At 40.4% G+C, this 23,706-nt stretch overlaps 1 protein-coding gene across 2 annotated transcripts in view; it reads right to left on the bottom strand.

Annotated features, from left to right (window-relative positions):
* The window catches only part of LOC106868225 (transketolase), a 34,161-nt gene that overhangs the window by 4,041 nt on the left and 6,414 nt on the right, over window positions 1-23,706 (bottom strand). For both annotated transcript variants that reach the window (XM_052967517.2, XM_089351559.1), the window contains exons 2-10: window positions 13,367-13,484; window positions 11,502-11,615; window positions 10,396-10,493; window positions 8,300-8,491; window positions 8,082-8,209; window positions 6,936-7,132; window positions 5,680-5,793; window positions 3,203-3,410; window positions 1,885-2,099 (exon numbers count right to left, since the gene is read on the bottom strand). In XM_052967517.2, coding sequence (XP_052823477.1) covers window positions 1,885-2,099; window positions 3,203-3,410; window positions 5,680-5,793; window positions 6,936-7,132; window positions 8,082-8,209; window positions 8,300-8,491; window positions 10,396-10,493; window positions 11,502-11,615; window positions 13,367-13,484 — 1,384 coding nt within the window. The remainder of the gene's footprint in view (window positions 1-1,884; window positions 2,100-3,202; window positions 3,411-5,679; window positions 5,794-6,935; window positions 7,133-8,081; window positions 8,210-8,299; window positions 8,492-10,395; window positions 10,494-11,501; window positions 11,616-13,366; window positions 13,485-23,706) is intronic.

Raw genomic sequence — 23,706 nt, 5'->3', positions numbered from 1 at the left:
AGAGAGAAATTTAATATTTAGCAAAAGCAACTGAGTGACACTTAAGAGCCGAGAGTTGATGATAACAAAATTCTATCTTAACATAGCTAGAACCGCATTTCAATGACTGGCTCTTCACTTCAAAGTCAGGAAAAACTTTAGCCTCCAAGAATTATTGATACAGCATAAAACTCAGCTGAGTCCCATAATAGTATTGTACTCACATCTGGTTTGCTACATACACACAGACATCAAAGAATGCATCCAGAAAAGGTCCACCAGAGTGTTTGCCATGAAGTCCCTCAGACGTCCTCCAGGCCCCTAGTTCACAAGTGTGCTGTTTCCTGGCATTTCTACCACTACTATAATGGCCTCTGCTCCTGAAATCTGGTGGTACTGCATTAGCACTTATGAAAGATCTCAGCCCTTGAGTCATTCTGTTGCTTCTGCTGGATATTGATTTTTTACACACACATACACACACACACACACACACACACACACACACACACACAAAAGCAAACATAAAAAAAATTTCAGGCAATGCTCAATGATATGTTCTGTTTTGCCTTTTAGTAGCTTCACTGACTTCAGAGAGCCACCCTAATTAAAACAGGTTTATATTTGTCCTGATAGATTAAGAGTTCAGACGGTTTTCATCTGAATCTACATCTCTGGACGAAAATGTATCCTCTCTCTTGGTCAATTCAATAAACACCTTTCTTTCGAAATTGCTTGCTTTGCATCATTTAACGCACATGCATAAACACAGAACCCATCATCATCATTTAACGTCCACTTTCCATGCTAGCATGGGTTAGACGATTTGACTGGGGACTGGCAAAGCGGATGGTTACACCAGACTCCAATCTGATCTGGCAGAGTTTCTACAGCTGGATGCCCTTCCTAATGCCAACCACTCCGAGTGTGTAGTGGGTGCTTTTTACGTGCCACCGGCACAAGGGCCAGTCCGGCACAAGGGCCAGTCCGGCACAAGGGCCAGTCCGGCAGTACTGGCAACGGCCACGCTCAAATCGTGTTTTTTATGTGCCACCTGCACAGGAGTCAGTCCAATGTTTTGTTCACATGCCACTGGCACAAGTGCCAGTAAGGTGAAGCTGGTAACAATCATGCTCAAATGGTGCTTTTTACGTGCCACCAGCACGGGAACGAGACCACTGCTCTGGCAGTGATCCCGCTCGGATGGTGCTGTTAGCGCTCCACTAACACGGGTGCCAGTCATCAAATTTGGTTCAGTTTCGATCTCACTTGCCCCAACAAGTCTTTGCAAGCTGTTTAGTGTCCAATGAGGGAAGGTTGGCATGGGTTCCAGACTTTCAGAAACATATTCTCATGCTTAAAATTGCTGAAACACGGAATAAACTACCAACATTAATTGTTAGCAGTCAGAGTACTATGTTCTTCAAAACTACCGTTTTTCATGAAATTTACCTACACTGCACCTGATGCCCACCTTTCACCTTTTTTAATGACTCATTCACTGTTCATTTTCTATGTACCGTACATGCACTTTTGGTTACCTTTTCTCATAAGCTGTAGCGCATTTGAGCACTGTATACAATAAAGTTCATTGTTTTATCTGGGGGAAGGTGTGATTATACTAAGAACAAAAGCAGCCTTGAAGCAGGCCCGGAATAGAGAGGGGTATGTCATTAATGAGGTCACAAATGGCAATGGAAGAACAATGACAAACCTAACTGAATGACTGAGTCACCAAACAATTAAGAAATCAATTAGTTGATTGGTTAAATGGTTAACCAATTAATAAATAATACAAGTCAAATAAAACATGTTTATTAATGGCTTAATGTCCCTTGAGAGATATGACATATTAATAATTTGGAAGTGGAGAGGGCCTCAATTGAGATTTTAAATGGCACTGACCTTGGCTTGTCCAACATTAAACTGTTCATCGTTTTTATAGATGACAGGAACACTTGGTCGGCTGGTTCTAATAAAGCAAATTCCTTTTGTTCTTGCTGCCAATTCTATGGCACGTTCACAAGAGACAGCATCACTGGGATAAAAGACGGTGGAACCAGGAATACTACGAAACATTGCAATATCTTCAAGTGCCATCTGTGATGGACCATCTTCACCTGTTCAGAAGAGTGAAAAGGAAACGAAATTAAAGCATTTATATTAAATCTTGTGAACTAAATCTTAGTTGATTAGTTTACAACATCTGTCCCCATCAGTTTTCAAATGAATATTGGCGCTACGTAAAAGGCACCCTTGCTGATACCATGTAAAAAGCACCCACTACACTCTGCATAATGGTTGGCAATAGAAAAGGCATCCTACCATAGAAGACATGCCAAGGCAGACAACTGGAGCCTAGTGAAACTCTTCAGTTTACCAGCTTTTGTCAAACCGTCCAACTCATACCAGCATGGAAAATGGCCATTAAATGATGATGACAAATCCAACAAAAACTGGAGTATTCAATAAAATATTCAAATTTATAAAAGTCCAAATCACTACAAACATCGATAAATAATGAATTAATAACATCAATGTATCTCCCTACCATTCCAGTTTATTCTGCCCAATCTGCAAAAGATCAACATCTCAAAGACAACTATCTTCTTTATTGCTCTGTACATTGTCCAAATTATCCTATTTTGGACATACATATTTCCTTATGGCCAAACATGCTTTTCTAGGAAGACTGAAAATGAACAACACTGCTAGTATGATAGCGATGCTCATTTACAACCATTAAGTGATATCCAGATAAGGATACGAAGTCTTACACACATATTATGGGCTTCTTTCAGTTTCCATTTATTAATTCAACTCATATGGGCTTCTTCCAGTTTCTTATTTCTTTATTGCCCACAAGGGGCTAAACATAGAGGGGACAAACAAGGACAGACAAACGGATTAAGTCGATTATATCGACCCCAGTGCGTAATTGGTATTTATTTAATCGACCCCGAAAGGATGAAAGGCAAAGTCAACCCGGCATGCTAACGTTTCTGCCAGCTCGCCGCTTCTTCCAGTTTCTATTTACCAATTCCACCCATATGAGTATGGAAGAAAACACTTGCCCAAAGTGCCTCAAAGTGGAAGAAAGAGCCCCAATCAATACTGTTATGATATCCCTATCGATACAGTCACTGATACAGTAATAAAATGAAATCAGTCAGATAAAGGAATCTAGTCAGTCAAATAAACATGGACAAAAATAGGGACTTACCAATAGATATGCCAGCATGGGAACCACAGAAATTAGCATTAGTCTGAGAGATTGCTCCCATCCGGATTTGGTCAAAAGCTCTTGAAAGGAAGCAAGCGAATGTGCTAATGAAAGGAATTGCACGATTGCGACAGGCACATCCAATGCCGACACCCACAAGATTCTGTTCAGCAATGTAGCACTCAATAAATCTATCTGGGAAGGCTTTCTGCAAATAACAAAGAAAAAGACATTAAATTAATTGCTACAAAAACCAGGACAAGGAGGAACAAAGGGCAGCAAACGAAAAAGTTTAAGTATCTTGAGACTGTATTCTTTGGGTGATGGGAACCAGGAAGCTGGATTGGGTGCTAGAATTGCAGGTGCTGGAACAGTAATGCATTAGACCCAGAATTTGATCGTCAGGAGAGGAGGAGATGTTGGTAAAAAAAAAAAAAAAAAAAAAACCCAAACTTATTATCTTCAATTTAATTTTCATGCTTTTCCTCACCTATGGGTCAGGAATGTTGGATAATGACTAAAAGAGTACAATTCCAACGACAATCTATTTACAATCAAAATAATATTTCCCGTAGCCAGAGATATTCTTCTACAGAAGACTGAAAACGAACAAGTTTGCTCGTATGACAGCGATGCTCATTTATAGCCATCATGAGATGTCAACACAAGGGTACACTCACACACACACACAAAAGGCTTTTCTTCAGGTTTTGTCCACCAAATCCACTCACATGGCTTTGGTCAGCCCAGGGCTTCAGTAGAAGACATTTGCCTAAGGTGCCATACAGTGGGACTGAACCCAAAACTACATGGCTGAGAAACAGGTTTCCTAAGCACACACGGTAAAAACCCTTATATTTTGAAAACTACTTTCAAAGCCAAGACACATGACCAGCCTATGAAAAAATTTCAACCCTTACTTTCTCACAGGACAAGCCCCTGAACAGGAACCATATCAGACAGTTCCTGGGATGTAACTTTCGACTAACAACAACTTTGGTCAGTGATACAAGCCTGAGAAGAGCATTGGGTGTACCATATAGGAGATCCATATCACCTTTGCTCTGAACATGCTAGCAACGTTCTCTGATTTTAAGAGTGCTGAGGCCCACTCACCATAACCGAGTCAAACACACCTGTAAATACATTTTGAACCCACCTAAACCCTTTAGCATTTAACCCAGTGAAATTCAGCCCAAATATTCTACCCATTTTATGTTCCAACTGGGCTAGATCCAACCTCTCACACAGACCCTACAATGTCATTTTAGAAATAAAGAATCACATCATCAAAATTTCGAAGTTTCAAGATAATTCTTGATTCATTCAAAACAATGTGAATAAATAAGTATTGCATTTGACAAACTAAGGGTAAAGAGACCCTTTGGTCATAAATGTCCATGGGACTGCATCTAGAAAGTTCCCCTCCGAGGCACAAGTCCAGGCAAGGTTGTTTATAGAAGACTAACAGTTGCCCATGTATACCAGCCTCCCGTCTCCATGCCGTCAATGTTATCCAAGGGAAAGGCAAAGGGGCTGATACAGCTTTGGTACAAGTGAATCACAATGTATTTCAATAGCTGAGTCAACTGGAGCAACGTGAAAATAAAGTGTCTTGCTCAAGAACACAACATACAGCCTGGTCCAGGAATCGAACTCACAACCTCATGATTGTGAGAATGACACTTCCGTTGAGCCATGCACCCTTCACTTAACTAAGTAATCTGAACCTTAAAAGGTTAAACCTGAAAACCCAATAAAACATTGTACAAATAACAGGATAGATACAATTCATGCATCACCCCTAAATATATTTTGAAGCAGTTACTCGACTGCTACTTTACAATAAAGGGTCAAGGTACCTTGGACTTGAAATCCTTGAAAATATGTAAATACATAAGTAGCCAGGCGCAGGAGTGGCTGTGTGGTAAGTAACTTGCTTCCCAACTACATGATCCCAGGTTCAGTCCCACTGTGTGGCACCTTGAGCACGTGTCTTCTGCTATAGCCTAGGGCCGACCAAAGCCTTGTGAGTGGATTTGGTAGACGGAAACTGAAAGAAGCCCATCTCATGTGTGTGTGTGTTTGTGTGTCCGACAACCGATGCTGGTGTGTTTGTGTCCCCATAACTTAGCGGTTTGGCAAAAAAGACTGATGGAATAAGTACTGGGCTTAGAAAGAATACATTCTGCGGTCGATTTGCTCGACTATAAAGGTGGTGCTCAAGCATAGCCGCAGTCAATGTATATGTGTGTGTGTGTCTGTGTTCTCACAACATCGCTTGACAACCAATATTTGTTTGCTTACATAACCGTAATCTAGCGGTTCAGCAAAAGTGACCAATAGAATAAGTACTAGGCTTACAGAGATTAAGTCCTGGGATCGACTAAAGGTGGTGCTCCAGTATGGCCATAGTCAAATGACTGAAACAAATGAAAGAATAAAAGAACATGTTTTATTTTTGTTTGGATATTTACCATGAAAGTCTGGGAGAAAGTTGAGTTCTTTGTGTCTCCATCCATGGCCACCACATATTTGCAGCTTTTGCCTATCTTCACCAGTGCCGTACCATAAGCTGCTCGGGTGGCAACCTAGAAGAAAAGAGAAAGCAAAGAAAAGAGGTCAAGAAAATGAATGAAGTATTTCAACATTATCAACTTGGCATTATCATCATCATCATCATCGTTTAATGTCCGCTTTCCATGCTGGCATGGGTTGGACGATTTGACTGAGGACTGGCGAACCAGATGGCTACACCAGGCTCCAATCTGATTTGGCAGAGTTTCTACAGCTGGATGCCCTTCCTAACGCAAACCACTCCGAGAGTGTACTGAATGCTTTTACGTGCCACCGGCACGAAGGCCAGTCAGACAGTACTGGCAACGGGCACGCTCAAAATGGTGTTTTTTACATACCACATGCACAGGAATATGAATGGTTAATTGATATATGAATGGGTAATTGAAAACTGGTGCTTTACTGGTTGCAATGATAAGGTTGATCCAATCAACGGAACAACCTGCTCGTGAAATTAACGTGCAAGTAGCTGAGCACTCCACAGGTACGTGTACCCATAACGTAGTTCTCAAGGAGATTCAGCGTGATACAGAATGTGATAAGGCTGGTCTCTTTGAAATACCGTAAATCCTCGAGTATAGTCTGCCCTTGAGTATAATACGCAGGGGATTTTTAGGGGGCTGTACCTCTGAAAAACCTAAACCTTAGCTTAAGGTACCTCTGAAAAATAAGTACTAGGCTTACAAAGAATAAATCCTGGGTAGATTTGCTCAAATAAAAGGCGGTGCTCCAGCATGGCCGCAGTCAAATGACTGAAACAAATAAAAGAGTATCATGCCACCTGCACTAATAAGGTTGCTGTGCAGCTTGTAAATCTATGAAACCCGAGGAGAGGGGCTTTGAGGGTTAAGGTACAAGAGAAGTGGGTGTGAGGTAGAGCAGGTTCTTGTAGGGAAGCTACATAGGTTACTCACATTTAGGGGAAAGGGTTGACAAATGAGTAAATAGTAGCTGCAAAGAAATGAATGATGATGAAGCCAGCAGGTGGCACCTCAAGTTTAAGGGACATGTAGAAGGAGAGGAGACAGAAGTGGATGGGGTTTGCAAGAATTAAGGAGTGGACGTTTCCATTAAGCACAAACTTGAAGTACAGGGTTTCTAAATGAATAAAAAAAATTGATATCAATTATGAAAAACGAAAATTCAATGGTCTTACTTGTTGGCCTAATTCATATGCTGGAAGTTCAGACAGTTTGACCTGGGACAAGTCAGTCTCAGGAATAGTTTTCTCCGGAGACTTTATGGTCAGCTGATGAGGCCCAGGATTGTTCAGCAAATTCTTCAAATGTGTTAAAGCACCCTCACTATTCTTAGTCAATGGTTTACCGTGCCAGTTCTCCAGATCTTCAACACCTAATTAGGAAAACAGTAAATTAAAATAAAGCTACCCTTATTAATTAAAATGGAAAGATTAGGCTCACAGATTAGTAGCAATGTATAAATAACTTGTCATTTGTCCCCATTACGCTACTTGGAATTCATTGTACCCTGGTATAGGAGATTATTGTATAAGATTAGCTTGAAGTACATAGACTTTTGTTCCATACTGGTAAGGGCTGGACAAGCCTCTACATACCATCCAATGTTTGTAAAACCCCTCCACAATGTTATTAATAATATCCTTTCTATTATAGGCACAAGGCCTAAAATTTGAGGAGAGGGGACTAGTCGATTACATCGACCCCAGTGATTCACTGAAACTTAATTTATTGACCCTAAAAGGATGAAAGGAAAAGTCAACCTCGCTGGAATTTAAACCCAGAACGTAGCAATGGGAGAAATACCACTAAGCGTTTCGTCCAGCATGCTAACGATTCTTATTTCTTTATTGCCCACAAGGGGCTACACAAAGAGAGGACAAACAAGGACAGACAAATGGGTTAAGTTGATTACATCGACCCCAGTGCATAACTTGTACTTAATTTATTGACCCCGAAAGGATGAAAGGCAAAGTCAACCTCAGCAGAATTTGAACTCAGATCGTAGTGGCAGACGAAATACCACTAAGCATTTCACCCAGCGTGCTAACGATTCTGCCAGCACGCCACCTTACAATTTGTAAATCCTTTCTACTACAGGTACAAGGCCTGAAATTTGAGGGGAGGGGTCTAATCAATTACATCGACCCCAGGATTCACTGGAACTTAATTCATCGACTCCAAAAGGATGAAAGGCAAAGTCGACCTTGCAGGAATTTGAACTCAGATCTTAGCCTTTTGTTCAGCGTGCCAACGATTCTGCCAGGTCGCCACCTTAAATGTCATTAGTAATATCATTGAATCTGTTATGAAGTACAACTTACCAGGAATGTATTTGCCCTTTAACGTCTTAGCAACTATGCAGGTCGGTTTACCCTCAACTAATGAAGCCTGGTGGAAAACCTTGCACAGGGAATCAACATCATGGCCATCAGTGATACAAGTATTCCAGCTGAAAAATATTAATATGTATTATGTTGGTAACGTAGAATATTGAGAAGAATTCGTTTTCGGTAAAAGAACAGTTATGTTTTATACATACCCAAATGCTTCACATCGTTTTTTATACACTTCTACATCATGCTGCAATGGTGTAGGATCACTCTGGCCCAATCGGTTGACATCCAGAATGGCAACTAAGTTATCCAGCTTGTAGTAGCTAGCAAATGCCATGGCTTCCCAAATAGAACCTTCTGCACTCTCACCATCTCCAATCAAACAGTAGACGCGATAACTACAAATAGAAAAATTTCAGAATATACCCAATGCATCTAATAATATTTTACATAGAATGAAAATTGAAGATTATTCAGAAATATTAAAAACTATAGACATAATGATAAACTAAATTTTTTCATTACAATAAAAAATTACATAGAAAATTACAGGAACAGGTGTGGTTAATAAGTCTGCTTCCCAATCACATGGTTTCAGGTTCAGTTCCAATGCATGACATCTTCGATAATTGTTTCCTTCACAGAGGCAATGACAGGAGACCAAGACCTTTGGGGACATGCTCTGATTGAGAAGACCCAGCAACTAAAGTGAGATTGCAGCCATGCATGTCCAGCCCAGTTAAGATATGATATGCTTGAGAAGACATGTTGAGTCGAGTAAAACCAATATCGTAGCTGTGACCAGTGACCCTTGTGACTGGCTCCCGTGCCAGTGGCACATAAAAAGCACCATCCGAACAAGATCGATGCCAGTACCCCAATTAGCTCCAGTGCTGGTGGCATGTAAAAAGTACCCACTACACTCAGAGTGATTGCCATTAGGAAGGGCATCCAGCTGTAGGAACATTGCCAGATCAAAAAATGGAGCCTGGTGCAGCCACTGGCTCCCCAAACCTGTGAAACCGTCCAACCCATGCCAGCATGAAAAACGGACATTAAACGATGATGATGATAATTACTTCCAGGCAACTGAAAGAAGCTCATCGTGTGTGTGTGTGTGTGTGTGTGTGTGTGTCTTGTCTGGACACTACTTGTAAATGACGACCATTTATTTCCAATATTCTGCAAAAACAGGTTTGGCATCAAAGGAATAACAGCTTACTTGGAAACAGACAAGGGTTGACAACAAGCAGGGGCATCCGGCCATATAAAATCTGTCTGACCCATCCAAACATAGAAAAATGGATATTATGATGAAGATAATGATAGTCATGTAATTAATTAGATCATTGTACAACCACGTGTTTCCAAATTCCATCTCACTGCAAAATTGCTTCTGTCAAATGATTCTTTACCAGTCTCAGACTGGCTATGGTCTTGTGAATGGAATAATGCAATTTGCTACACAAACTGTGCAAAAGCCAGGGTGTGTGTGTGTGTGTGCGCACGTGCATGCATGCACGTGTGTGTATGTAGAGAGAGAGAATTAAGAAGTCTAAAGCTGCAAACTAAAAAAATATTTCACTTTTCTATTTGGTTTGCAAGATTCTTTATGTGAATTCGTGTGTTGAAGCATATTTTGTTGAGTCTGGAGAGAGTCGTTCTCTTTTAGTGCCTTATTACTTAACACACACACTGGCTCAATTTCCACTCATTTACTTATTTATTTGTCTAAAATTTTCATTGTGCCTTGCAGACTATTGAAGAGGTTGCAAGACACAAGGGAAATTTTAGAAAAAATAAATAAGTAAATGAGTGGAAATCGAACCAGCGTGTGTGTTAAGTAATAACACACTAAAAGAGAATGACTCTCCCCAGACACAATAAAAAAAACTATACAAGGTGTCCACAAAGTTTGGGTACATGAGGATTAATACATACTTTAAGAAATTATTATTTCTTATATTTAATTGTTTATGTTACGATTTTATTTACTCCATGTACCCAGACTTTGTGGACACCCTGTATATACTTTGAGTAAATTATAGCCCTTTGCTCCTGGTTACTTCCTTTTACGCTTATGTCAACTGTCCTTCCAATGTCAATAAAATAATCACAGTGGTGGATTATCAACTTAAAAGAAAGAAAATAAGTACTGGGATCAATCCCTTCAACTAAAACCTTCTCTGTGGTGCCCCAGCATGGCCACAGTCTAATGACAGAAACAAGGAAAAGATGGAAAAAAAAAAATGAGGTTAAATAAAGACTGCTGTATAAAAAGTGAAAGAAGGACCATACTTACTCAGCCTTGTCAAAATATTTGCCAGTGTATGCCATTCCAGCAGCAATGCTCAAACCTTGTCCAAGAGAGCCTGTTCCAACATCAATGAAATTCAGACGCTACAACAGATAAAAAAGGAACAATTCTTAAAATCCATACAACCAAGTTTTTTGTTAAACAATATTCCTTCTGCTTAGGGCAGCGAGCTGACAGAATCGTTAGCACACCGGGCAAAATGTTTAGCAGTATTTCGTCTGCCGTTATGTTCTAAGTTCAAATTCCACCAAGGTCGACTTTGCCTTTCATCCGTTCACAGTTTTCTCACCATCCCTTGTCTCTCAATTATATACACTATTAAACAATACATTAACTTTAATATCAAGATTATTGTTCTAGAAAAAGTTTATGAAGCAAAAAAGAAAAAAATTAGAACTCTTGTACATAAGATTATGATGAATATATTTTGCAATTCTAACTGTCTCTTTGTCACTCTCGCTTTACATCCTCTGACTCCAGTTTCCCTCCTCAAATGCCCCTATCCCTCTCATAATTCCTTTTCTTGTAAGTTACTTGGTTACCCTGGCAGTGCTGGTGCCACGTTAAAAGCATCCAGTCCACACTGCAATGTGGTTGGCATTTGGAAGAGCATCCAGCTGTAAAAATAATGCCAAAACTAACCTCGCCTCTGCTAGTGCCATGTAAAAAGCACAGAGTCCACTCAGCAGGGTGGTTGGTGTTAGGAAGAGCATTCAGCTGTAAAATCCCTGCCAAAACAGACACAGTAGCCTGGGGTAGTTTTTCTACCTGGCTAGCTCCTGTCAACCGTCCTACCCATGCATGCATGGAAAATGGACATTCAGTGATGATGATGATGAACACTGCTGCAGACAAAGTACAGACAAACCAACCAAACAGTAAGAATTTCTCTCTAGAACCTTTCCTCTTTGTCGTGACAGTGGACAACATCTTAGGGCTGGACCCCAGCCAAAACAAAACAGAAGTGATTTCATATATGCTGATAATCTGGCTTCAGCTACAGCTGATCAGCTCTACATACATCATTAGGCTACATCTTGGACCCCCATCAGAGGTTTTGCTTATAAACATGTAAAAAAGTTTTAACTTACCGGTGTGGGATGGCCTTCCAGATCACTTGTAATTTTACGCAAATTCAACAAGTCCTCCGTAGGGAAAAGTCCAGCCTCTGCCCAAGCAGCATACAAAATGGGAGCGGCATGACCCTGATAATAATTTTATAAGCACACTTAATACAAGCAACGACTGATCATTTTTTGTTTTATTCTTTTTTTCTGTTTAATTTAAACGTTTTTTAATTATAAATTGAAATAAACCCCATCTTTGCCCAAATCATCTAATCAAATCATCTTCCCATCATTGGAAGCTTTCTAAATAACCTGTTTTCCAGTCTCTTGGGTACAACTCAGAACTACATGGGTCCACTTGTCTGTGAACCTTGCAAAATGTGGTACCAGCCCAGTAGAATTGGTGCTTCTGGTATTCTGCAATTATGTTCACTTCATTCCGTTCTCAAAGTACCTCATTTTGAATATGTCGTCATACTCTCGCTTTTACTTGTTTCAGTCATTTGACTGCGGCCATGCTGGAGCACCATCTTTAGTCGGGCAAATCGACCCCAGGACTTATTCTTTGGAAGCCTAGTCCTTATTCTATCGGTCTCTTTTTGCCGAACTGCTAATTTACGGGGACATAAACACACCAACATCGGTTGTCAAGCGATGGTGGGGGGACAAACACAGACACACAAACATATACATATATACGACGGGCTTCTTTCATTTTCGTCTACCAAATCCACTCAAGGCTTTGGTCAGCCCGAGGCTAAAGTAGAAGGCACTTGCCCAAGGTGCCACGCAGTTGGACTGAACCAGGAACCATGTGGTTGGTAAGCAAGCTACTTACCACACAGCCACTCAAGCGCCTATGGATATTCTTATCATAAATCTTTCCATAGCCCCTTGCATCATAACCAACTGATGCTCCTCTTTTTTCGTAGTAGCTCGAGTCTCACTTGTGTATAAGAGGAGAAATAATTCTTTAAAAATCCATTTCATCTTCAACAATTTCATGATTCATATTTCTAATACGATGCATCGTCTTGTTTCAATTTTGAAAATAAAGAAATTATATAAACTCATCAAAGCTAATCCAGCTTCCCTCAATAATTCAGTTGATATTTTGGAACATCTTAATGGAAGATTCTTTTCTAAAACTATGGTGGAGCATTTTAATGAGTGGTCTTTGGTATCAAAGAACACCAGGTAGGCATGGATAAACAAATTGTCTGAAATGTTTTACACAAAAAAGCTTTGAATACGGCTCGTTAGAACTAATTAACACTGCACTTTTTAGAAAAATCATGGAAGAAAAACATACTCAGTGGCAGTCAGTCACAAGATTTAATTATTGTGCCATCCTTTATATAAAAGTTATCACCATAGATTTTCCGATATTAACCTCAGCATCATTAATTACTACCACATTTGCACACTTGTCTGGGGTAGAGGAGTCTTTCCTAGCACAGCACCTAACCGTTTGTTGCGATCCTTTGACACCACATAAAAAACACCCAGGCTGGTACTGCATAAACAGCATCCTTGGCATTAGGAAGGGCATCCGGTAGTAAAAACCATGCCAAAAACAAACAATAGAACCAGGTGCAGTTCCTGACATGCCAGCTCTTGTCAAACTCTCCAACCCAAACCAGCAAGGAAAGCAGACTGGTTTGAATAGAAGAGAGTCTTGTAGCATGTTAGCAAACCCTCTACAATGTTGTCAATTTAAATGCTACATTTTATAATTAATCAGAAGTATCCATACATTGACAATTATTTGGCTTCAGGGTATTAGAAATGATTGTGTTCAGTGAAATTGTCCCACTTATGATAAATCAAGTAATTAATTAAAATTTTAAAAAATACAACAAAAAAAAAAAAGTTAAATTTTTAATTACTTTTGAGAGGATAAATCTGTCGTTTGAAGCTCCTCGTGGATTCTTGATGTCATACTTCATAGTATGGAAGAACAAAACGGACATAATTTCTGCTGCTGAACTGCATGATGAAGGATGGCTAAAAAAAAAAATGTAAAAAAATAAAAACATTCTTAAACCTTGTGGTACAAAAACAAAACAAAAAAGATGGGTAAAACAGAGATAGTGAATATATAGGAAACGATTTTGGTTGGAGATCACCCCTACCCCTCTTCAACTGGTGATTCATCAACCCTGAAAGGATAAAAAGCAAAGTTGACCTCGGTGGAATTTGAACTCAGAACATAAAGACAGACATAAATAAAGCTGCTAAGCATTGTGCATGGCATGCTAATGGTTCCGCCAACTCAGTGCCTTAATTCTTTGCATTAATGTTATTCAACAGGATGTGTAACTCAAAAGATCAGGGAGTCTTCTCCAGGTGGAGCCAGTTTTAAAGAGGTCACAGCTTTCGTTCTACGGACATTTGGTTAGAATCTCACAGGAAAGAATCATAAAATGGCTTCACCAATCTAAGTGAATCAGCAGGAAACCTAAGAGTAGGCCAAGAACAAGAAGGGTTGGTTAATATGCATAGTCTTAGGTGGACATGTTTGTGAATCCAACCAGCATGTTTAATGATGGCTGATTTTGATAGGACCCTATGGAGGAGGTACCTAATGACCCTACCCCCAAGTTCCTCCCAGGAATAGTGAGTGGAGAAAATGGACAGACAGACAGACAGAGACTGTCAAACAGAGACAGACAGACAGACAGTCAAACAGACAAACAGTCAGTCAGACAGACAGATAGATAACCCACACTAATATGGAAGGAAAAGAGAAATATAAGTTCATAGGCGTGGCTATGTGGTAAGAAGCTTGTTTCCCAATCACATGGTTTTGGGTTCAGTCCCACTCCATGGCACCTTGGGCCAACCGAAGCCTTGTGAGTGGATTTGATGGATGGAATCTGAAAGAAGCCCATGTGTGTGTGTGTGTGTGTGTGTGTGAGTGAGTGAGAGAGACAGTATGTGTAAGTGTGAGAGAGTGAGTGAGAGATAGAGTGTGTGTGTGTGTGTTCACCCCCACCCCCACCCACTTAACCAGTGTTGGTTTGTTGACATCCTGGTAACTTAGCAGTTCAGCAAAAGGGACTAATAGAATAAATACCAGGCTTTTAAAAAAATGGTATATGTTTGGTGGGGGGGTTCAATCTGTTCAACTAAAAACCGTTTGAGGTGATGCTCCAACATGGCCGTAGTCAAATGACTGAAACAAGTAAAAGGTAAAAAATATGGAACGCAAGAAGCACCAGTTTTAATTAATGGCTGAATTAAAAATACAAAACAAAAAAAAAGGAAAAAATGAAAAACAATGCAAAAATTGTAACATTAAAGTGTTTCAAATATAAAAACATGGTAAACAATTACATTCAACAAATGAGAAATGATAAGACTAATTAGAACAGCCTCATTCATTAAGCCACCATTCACAACTTAATTGCATTTTACAAAATGTCCCACTGAATGTTTTTTTTCTCCAAAAAAGTACAATAAATGACGTAATTACTGAATACCTCACAAGGTCATATAAACACTTTTTTTTTCTATTGCAGTACCATGTTCAGCCAAGTTAAATACCATGATAGGTCTGTTTGGTTTGGCTTTGTCTTTTTTCTTTTGCATTAGATAACCAAAGGCATGTACAGCAGTGCAGTGAAAATGTCTTCAACACCAAGAATTTATTTTATTACACATCCACACACACACACACACACACACACACACACACAAAAGAAAAAATGCAGGCAAATGATTGTGTGGGAGTGGCTATGTGGTAAGTAGCTTGCTTACAAACCACAGAGTTCCGGGTTCGTTCCCACTGCATGGCACCTTGGGCAAGTGACTTCTACTATAGCCTCAGGCCGACCAAAGCCTCTTGAGTGGATTTGGTAAATGGAAACTGAAAGAAGCCTGTCGAATATATGTATATGTATATATGTATATATATACTTCATTTATATATATATATATATATATATATATATGTGTGTGTGTATGTTTGTGTGTCTGTGTTTGTCCTCCCACCATCGCTTGAAAACCGATGCTGGTTGTTAAGCATCCCGTACCTTAGTTAGGCATCGGAGTGGCTGTGTGGTAAGAAGCTTGCTTCCCAACCACATGCTTCCAGGTTCAGTCCCACTGTGTGTGTAGCACCTTGGGTAAGTATTTTTCTACTATAATAACCTTGGGCTGACCAAAGCCTTGTGAGTGGATTTGGTAGACAGAAACTGAAAGAAGCCTGTCATGTATATATATGCATGTATGTGCAAGTGGCACATAAAAAGCACCCACTACACTCTCAGTGGTTGGCATTAGGAAGGGCATCCAGCTGTAGAAACTCTGCCAGATCAGATTGGAGTCTGGTGTAGCCATCCGGTTCGCCAGTCCCCAGACAAATCATCCAACCCATGCTCGCATGGAAAGTGGACGTTAAACGATGATGATGATGATATTTGTGTGTCTGTGTTTGTCTCCCAGCACACATACATACAATCGCTTGACAGCCGATGTTAGTGCGTTTACAACCCCCGTAACTTAGCAGTTCAGCAAAAAGAGACCGACAGAATAAGTACTAGCCTTACAAAAGAACAAGTCCTGGGGTTGATTTGTTCGACTAAAGGCGGTGCTCCAGCATGGCTGCAGTCAAACGACTGAAGCGAGTAAAATAAAAGAATGTATACTGATGACACTTCCACCCCCATATTCTCTCTTAACGAACAAACAAATCCAGATAAACATCTCCCAGTTGTACAAACAAGAATGACAAACACAAAAACGATTATCAATTACTGACCTAAAAAAAAAACATTACATAAAATAGCTGTGACCTACAGACACATGACTAAGGAAAAATTGCTGGTCATTTTCACATGTCTGAAACACCAATACAACCTTCCCTTACAAGTACAACTTGGTAGCATGGCCCCATGATTTTGCTCATTGTTTGATCCTCTAGTATTCAAATTTTTCTATCAAATCTAATGCATTTTTATTACCTCCGCCTTTGTTAAGTCAAGTTCGTTTGTTTGTTTGTTTGTTCGTGGACAAGGTATCTCAAGAACCGCTAGATGGATTCGGATGAAACTTTCAGGGATATTTGGCCTCCTGACTGGCACAAACTGATTAGATTTTGGGATCGATCAGGTACCGGACATGGATTCTGGATTATTTTCCGGTTTTTTTAATTTAATCTTTGAGAGCAGTCAGGTTCATTTTTAGTAATCTCGCTTGTGAGAACACTCGAGTTTATTTCAGATATTCTCGTTTTAAAAATCATTTCTAGCTAATCATTGAGAGGACGTTGGTGATGCCTTGACAGAGGTTTGCGCTGGCAGTCAATAAGTTTCATCCAAATCCATCCAGCAGTTCTTGAGATATCTCTGTCCATGGACAAAGAAACAAACAAACATTACTGAAAACAATACCTCCGCTTTCGCTAAGATGGAGGTAATAAATAAGTATTACATTTGACAGGGTTATCTGAATGCTAAAGAGGTTCAGTTTCCGTCTACTAAATCCACTCACAGGCTTTGGTCAGCCTAAGGCTATAGCAGAAGAGGTGCCACACAGTGGGACTGAATCCAGAACTATGTGGTTGGGAAGCAAGCTTCTTACCACACAACCACAATGGGCTTCTTTCAGTTTCCATCCACCAAATCCACTGACAAAGCTTTGGTCAGCTTGATGCTATAGAAGATTACATTCGCTCAAAGTACCACAACAGTGGAACTGAACTCAAGACCACATGGTTGGGAAGCAACCTTCTCAAAACCATACAGCCACACATTAATGTGTATAATTTTCTCCCCTACTTCAACCCCACCCCAAGAAATACACCCTCCTCCATACTTGAAAAATGAGCTTTCCCCTGCTAACATCAAGACTTCTCTCATTACCTCCCCTCACACTACTACACCTGCATTATGTAAATGTCTTCATTTGCATAAGAGCATTCCTTTAGGTTATGTTTATACATACATTTGTTTATGCATGTATGTATATATAGATGTTTGTACACAGATTTGCTTATACTCAAAGGTGTGTAGTTTATGCTTGTACTAAGCCAGAAGTGGGTACACCCTCTACTAATATCAATTTAAAGCTTACCTCAATTTCATTTGTAAATATAATATACAGGCTGGCCCGAAAGTAGGTTTACAGTTATTCAATTATCTTTGTTGCATTCATATATTAATAGTTTAGATCTTAATTATAAAAAAAATATGAAACTATTATTCTATGTTAATTTAGTTAATTTTGTCAAGCTTTCTTTTCAGTTTGTAAGATAGAAATTTAAATGTAATTAAATGTTTTAAAAGAAATTTTAAGTGCCTGCATGATAACTGTAAACCTACTTTTGGGCCACCCTGTATATATGTGTGTGTGTGTGTATATATATATATATATATATATACAAAGCTGTGTAAGGGAGTGCCACTCCCTAACAGTGGAGGGAACCTGTGGAAGAGGTAGACCCAGGAAGACATGGGATGAGGTGGTGAAGCATGACTTTTGAATACTGGGCCTCACAGAGGCAATGGTAGGAGACTAGGACCTTTAGAGATATGCTGTGATTGAGAAGACCCAGCAACTTGTTTCAAAATCATCGGAGTGTGGCCAAGCTGGGGCTGTGATTTGAAGGGTTTTTAGTTAAACAGATCGACCCCACTACATTTTTTTAGTCTGGTGCTTATTCTATCAATGTCTTGCTGAACCACAAAGTCACAGGGACAAACACACACACACATACATACATACATATTTCTTTTATTCTTTAAATTGTTTCAATCATTTGGCTGTGGCCATGCTGGAGTACCATGGCTGTGTGGTAAGAAGCTTGCTTCCCAACCACATGGTTCCAGGTTCAGTCCCACTGCATGACACCTTGGGAAAGTGTCTTCTACTATAGCTTCATGCTGACCAAAGCCTTGTGAATGGATTTGGTAGATGGAAACTGAAAGAAGCCCATCATATATATGTGTGTGTCTTTGTCTCCTTCACCATTGCTTGACAATCGATACTGGTGTGTTTATTCCCCCATAACTTAGACGTTCGGCAAAAGAGACCAATAGAATAAGTAATAGGCTTACAAAGAATAAGTCCTGGGGTTGATTTCTATGATTAAAAACCTTTTAAGGCAGTGCTCCAACATGGTCGCAGTCAAATGATTGAAACAAATAAAAGAAGACACACACAGCCACACATCAGGCTTCCACATAGTTTCTTATTTCTTTATTGCCCATAAGGGGCTAAACATAGAGGGGACAAACAAGGACAGACAAAGGGATTAAGTCGATTACATCGACCCCAGGGCATAACTGGTACTTAATTTATCGACCCCGAAAGGATGAAAGGCAAAGTCGACCTCGGCGGAATTTGAACTCAGAACATAACGGCAGACGAAACACTGCTAAGCATTTCGCCTGGCGGGGTAACGTTTCTGCCAGCTCGCCGCCTAGGCTTCAACATAGTTTCTGTCTATCACATTCACTCATAAAGCATTGGTTGGCCTATTGCTACAGAAGAAGCCACTGTCTGAAAGTGTCAAAGAATCTGACTGCAGGTCATTTCCCATTCTGCTTCCACCCCTGTACCAGACAATTTCACCCCCATGCCACTCTCAGACTTCCTTGTCTGAAGAGGAAGTCTAGTACTTTTCCATAGAATCAGATTTTTATTTTAAGATTTCAAAAAACAAAAATGTTTTTTTAATTAAAAAAAAAAAAAATTATTGTCTTCCAAAAAACCACCAGCTCCAAAAAAGCCTCACGATAGTAAAGGAGAATGGGCACTAGCCAACCTAAAGGTTGGGGTGAGCTACACCTGCCTACCTTGGTTGCTATGGCATTGAGGTAGATCCAGCCACTCCCATGAACGGGGACAAAAATCCGGATTTAAAACACTGGATGATGATGATGATGACGACGAAAATAAGATGACCCACTTTTACTCTGAATAGTCATAAGAAACCAGGTCAAGGTTCAAATATTAAAAGAAGATAAAAAAAAAGAAAAGAAAATAGTAATCCAATGATAAGATTTGATCACATGATTACTCTGCACCGATTCATTAGAAATACTTCACACAGTTGAGAATAGATTCAGAGGTGGCTGTATGGTTAAGAAGCGCATTTTGCAACCATGTGGTTTCAGGTTCAGTCCTAGGGCACAGTACTTAGGACAATTGTCTTCTACTATAGCCACGGGTTAACCAATGCCTTACGAGTGAATTTGGTAGACAAAATTACATAGAAGCAAACTGTGTGTGCATGAAGGCGCATAGCTCAGTGGTTAGAGCATTGGGCTCACAATCATGAGGTAGTGAGTTCAATTCCCGGGCCAGGATTTGTGCGTGTTCTTGAGTAAGACTATTTCACTTTGTTCCCTTTCACATGACTTGTGATGTCACTGGGACCAAGCTGTATTGGCCTTTGCCTTTTGGATAACATCAGTGGCATGGAGTGGGAAGACTGGTAAACACGGGCAACTGCTGGTCTTCCATAAACAACCATGTCCAGACCTATGCCTTGGAGGGGAACTTTCTAGGTGCATCCCATGGTCATTCATGACCAAAGGGGGACTTTACCCATTATATATGTATTCCCTAATTCTATCCCTCTGCCTCTCTCCAAGTGACTGGTGTTCGGCCAAGCCTGACCTTTCTTTCTTCGTTCGACTACCATCCGTGCAACATCTGTATTCCCCCCTATGCCTGTCATCTTTTATGTGCCTGTCGTAAGGCCTCAATTCCACACATGTCAGTTTAATTTAATTCGTCCTTAGTCGAAAGACACCTGTTGTTATGTCCTGTTATTTGTATTTGTGTACCATTTCTCTGTGTTTTTTTCCGTCCTTGTTTTCGTACACATTCGCTGCTTTCTTCCAAGGAATCTAGTGCGCTTAGCTTAGTTTTTCCTTGGGGTTGGCCAGATTGGAGCAATCTCGAGTATAACCAGCCAAAATTACAAAGATAACCAGGAACTTGACTGAAGAAAGAAAACTCCGAATGACCCATCTTTTTTTTTTTTTTATTGTCTGTCTGGATGTTTTGTTGTCCCTTTTTTGCATCCTCTGTCTGGGTGGTTTGCATTCTTGTCCCATTTTTGGTATTCCTTTTCATATATATATATATATATACTCTTTTACTTGTTTCAGTCATTTGACTGTGGCCATGCTGGAGCACCACCTTTAGTCGAGCAAGTAGACCCCAGGATTTATTCTTTGTAAGCCTAGTACTTATTTTATCGGTCTTTTTTGCCGAACCGCTAAGTTACGGGGACATAAACACTCCACCATCGGTTGTCAAGCGATGTTGGGGGGACAAAGAGACACACAAACATATATACACACACATACATACATATATATACATATATACAATGAGCTTCTTTCAGTTTCCATCTACCAAATCCACTCACAAGGCTTTGGTTGGCCCGAGGCTGCAGTAGAAGACACTTGCCCAAGGTGCCACGCAGTGGGACTGAACTCAGAACCATGTGGTTGGTAAGCAAGCTACTCACCACACAGCCACTCCTACACACACACACACACACACACATTTTGATGTTCACTTTTCCATGCTAGCATATATATATGTCTATGTGTTTGTCTACACCAGTGGTTCCCAAACATTTTCGGGCTGCTGCCCCTTTGGCACCCAGGCCACACTGCCGGCACCACACCACAAACACAGACCACTTTCTGCAACAAATTCAAAACGACTGCATTTCACAAATAAACCTTCACCTCATTAACCCATTATTTTGCTGCTTCTAACATCCATCACCCACTTTTGCCCCCCCCCCATTATCGATCCCCACTTTTCTTCAGCACCCACTCTGGATCTTTCCACCACCCACCCCCACTGCACCCCAGGGGGGAGAGGGGCAGTACTGCCCACTTTGGGAACCACTGGTTTACACCACTGCTTGACATATACTGTTGGTTTGTTTACATTCCCATGACTTAGCAGTTTGAAAAAAAGAGACAAATACAATAAGTACCCGACTTAAAAAAGAGAAATCAGTACTTGTTATTAATATGTTTGACTAAAATCCTTCAAGGCAATACCCCAGCATGGCCACAGTCCAATGACCAAAACAAGTTGTTGTTGGCTACCGTCGATTATGACGTCGAGGGTTCCAGTTGATCCAATCAATGGAACAGCCTGCTCGTGAAATTAACGTGCAAGTGGCTGAGCACTCCACAGACTCGTGTACCCTTAACGTAGTTCTCGGGGATATTCAGTGCGACACAGTGTGACAAGGCTGACCCTTTGAATTACAGGCACAACAGAAACAGTAAGTAAGAGTGAGAGAAAGTTGAGGTGGAAGAGTACAGCAGGGTTCGCCAGCATCCCCTGCCGGAGCCTCGTGGAGTATTAGGTGTTTTCGCTCAATAAACACTCACAACGCCCGGTCTGGGAATAGAAACCGCAATCCTATGACTGCGAGTCCGCTGCCCTAACCACTGGGCCATTGCTCCTCCACGACCAAAACAAGTAAAAAGAGAAGATATAATCATTTGAAGTACTTAAAGCTTTATTCTCTTTTACAACAAAAACACAAATAAACGAATTAAAATAATTTGCACTCAGAACTGGACTGTGCCTCATAACAAAAACTAAGCCATTCTGTAACCAAGATACAAGCTTTTTGGCACAGTAAAAATCATGACTGAAACCTGTAATTGCTAGGTTAAATAATTTAATTAAATAATGTGCAACATTCAATCTACTACTACAACTACTATTACTACTACTACTACCTAGTTTTGACCACCTGGTCAGGTAGAAAATAAAATTGTGTATTAGAAAACAGCCGATTTACTTTCTCTCATAATACATCATCATCATCATTTAACGTCCGCTTTCCATGCTAACATGGGTTGGACGATTTGACTGAGGACTGGTGAACCGGATGGCTGCACCAGGCTCCAATCTGATCTGGCAGAGTTTCTACAGCTGGATGCCCTTCCTAACGCCAACCACTCCGAGAGTGTAGTGAGTGCTTTTACGTGCCACCGGCACGAGGGCCAGTCACACGGTACTGGCAACAGCCACGCTCAAAATGGTGTTTTTTATGTGCCACCTGCACAGGAGCCAGTCCAGTGGCACTGGCAACGACCTCGCTCGAATGATTTTCTAACGTGCCAGTAAGGCGACGCCACAACTGAACAAAATAAGAAAGACAGAGTACAAATATTATTGCCTGCAAAATTATTCCACTGAAGTCAACTTTGCCTTTCATCCTTTCGGGGTTGATAAATGAAGTACCAGTTGCATACTGGGATCGATTTAATCGACTGGCCCTCTCCCCAAAAATTTCAAGCCTTGTGCAAAATTACAGGAATTTATGCCTATGGGTTGATTATTGAGCCCTTGAAAATATGAAAGTAAACCCTTTTGTTACTGTATTTCAGCTAATTTTGAAAATAATGAAAAAATTTAGTAAAATAATTCTGTCAAGCCGGGAGAATCGTTTGCACACCAGGTAAAATGCTTAATGGCATTTTGTAAGTTTTTTTGTTTTTTTTGTTTTACAGGTACAGGTGTGGATGTGTGGCAAGAAGCTTGATTCCCAACCACAGTCCTAATATGCGGCACCTCGAGCAAGTGTCTTCTGCTATAGCTTCAGGCCGAGCAAAGCCTTGTGAGTGGATTTAGTAGACGGAAACTGAAAGAAGCCAGTTGTATAATGTGTATATATATATATATATATCTCTCTATATCTCTCTATCCCTCTCTATCCCTCTCCCTCTCCCTCTCCCTCTCTCTCTCCCTCTCCCTCTCCCTCTCCCTCTCTGTGTGTGCGTGTGTGTGTGTGTGTGTGTGTGTGTGTGTGTGTGTGTGTGTGTGTGTGTGTGTGTGTGTGTATGCGTATCCCCCCAACATCACTTGACAACCAATGGTGGTGTGTTTACGTCCTCGTAACTTAGCGGTTCAGAAAAAGAGACCGATAGAATAAGTGCTAGGCTTACAAAGAATAAGTTCTGGGGTCAATTTGCTCGGGTAAAGGCGGTGCTTCAGCATGGCCACACTCAACTGACTGAAACAAGTAAAAGAGTAAAAGAGTAAATAAAAAGTCACATGGACATTTTTTAAAGGAAATTTTACATATGATGCCAAACCATACCAGCACCTATAAAAGCAAGAATACGCATATTCAATGACAAATATATCCGTCAATGGTTGCCAAAAAGAAAAAATAGAAACTGTCACACACATTTGTTTTGTCAAATGTGGAACATGTGATATTTTA

Source organism: Octopus bimaculoides, chromosome 4 (assembly GCF_046866305.1).
Source record: "Octopus bimaculoides isolate indiv1 chromosome 4, ASM4686630v1, whole genome shotgun sequence".
NCBI classification, from domain to species: domain Eukaryota; kingdom Metazoa; phylum Mollusca; class Cephalopoda; order Octopoda; family Octopodidae; genus Octopus; species Octopus bimaculoides.
This window is presented reverse-complemented; position numbering and strand designations above follow the sequence as displayed.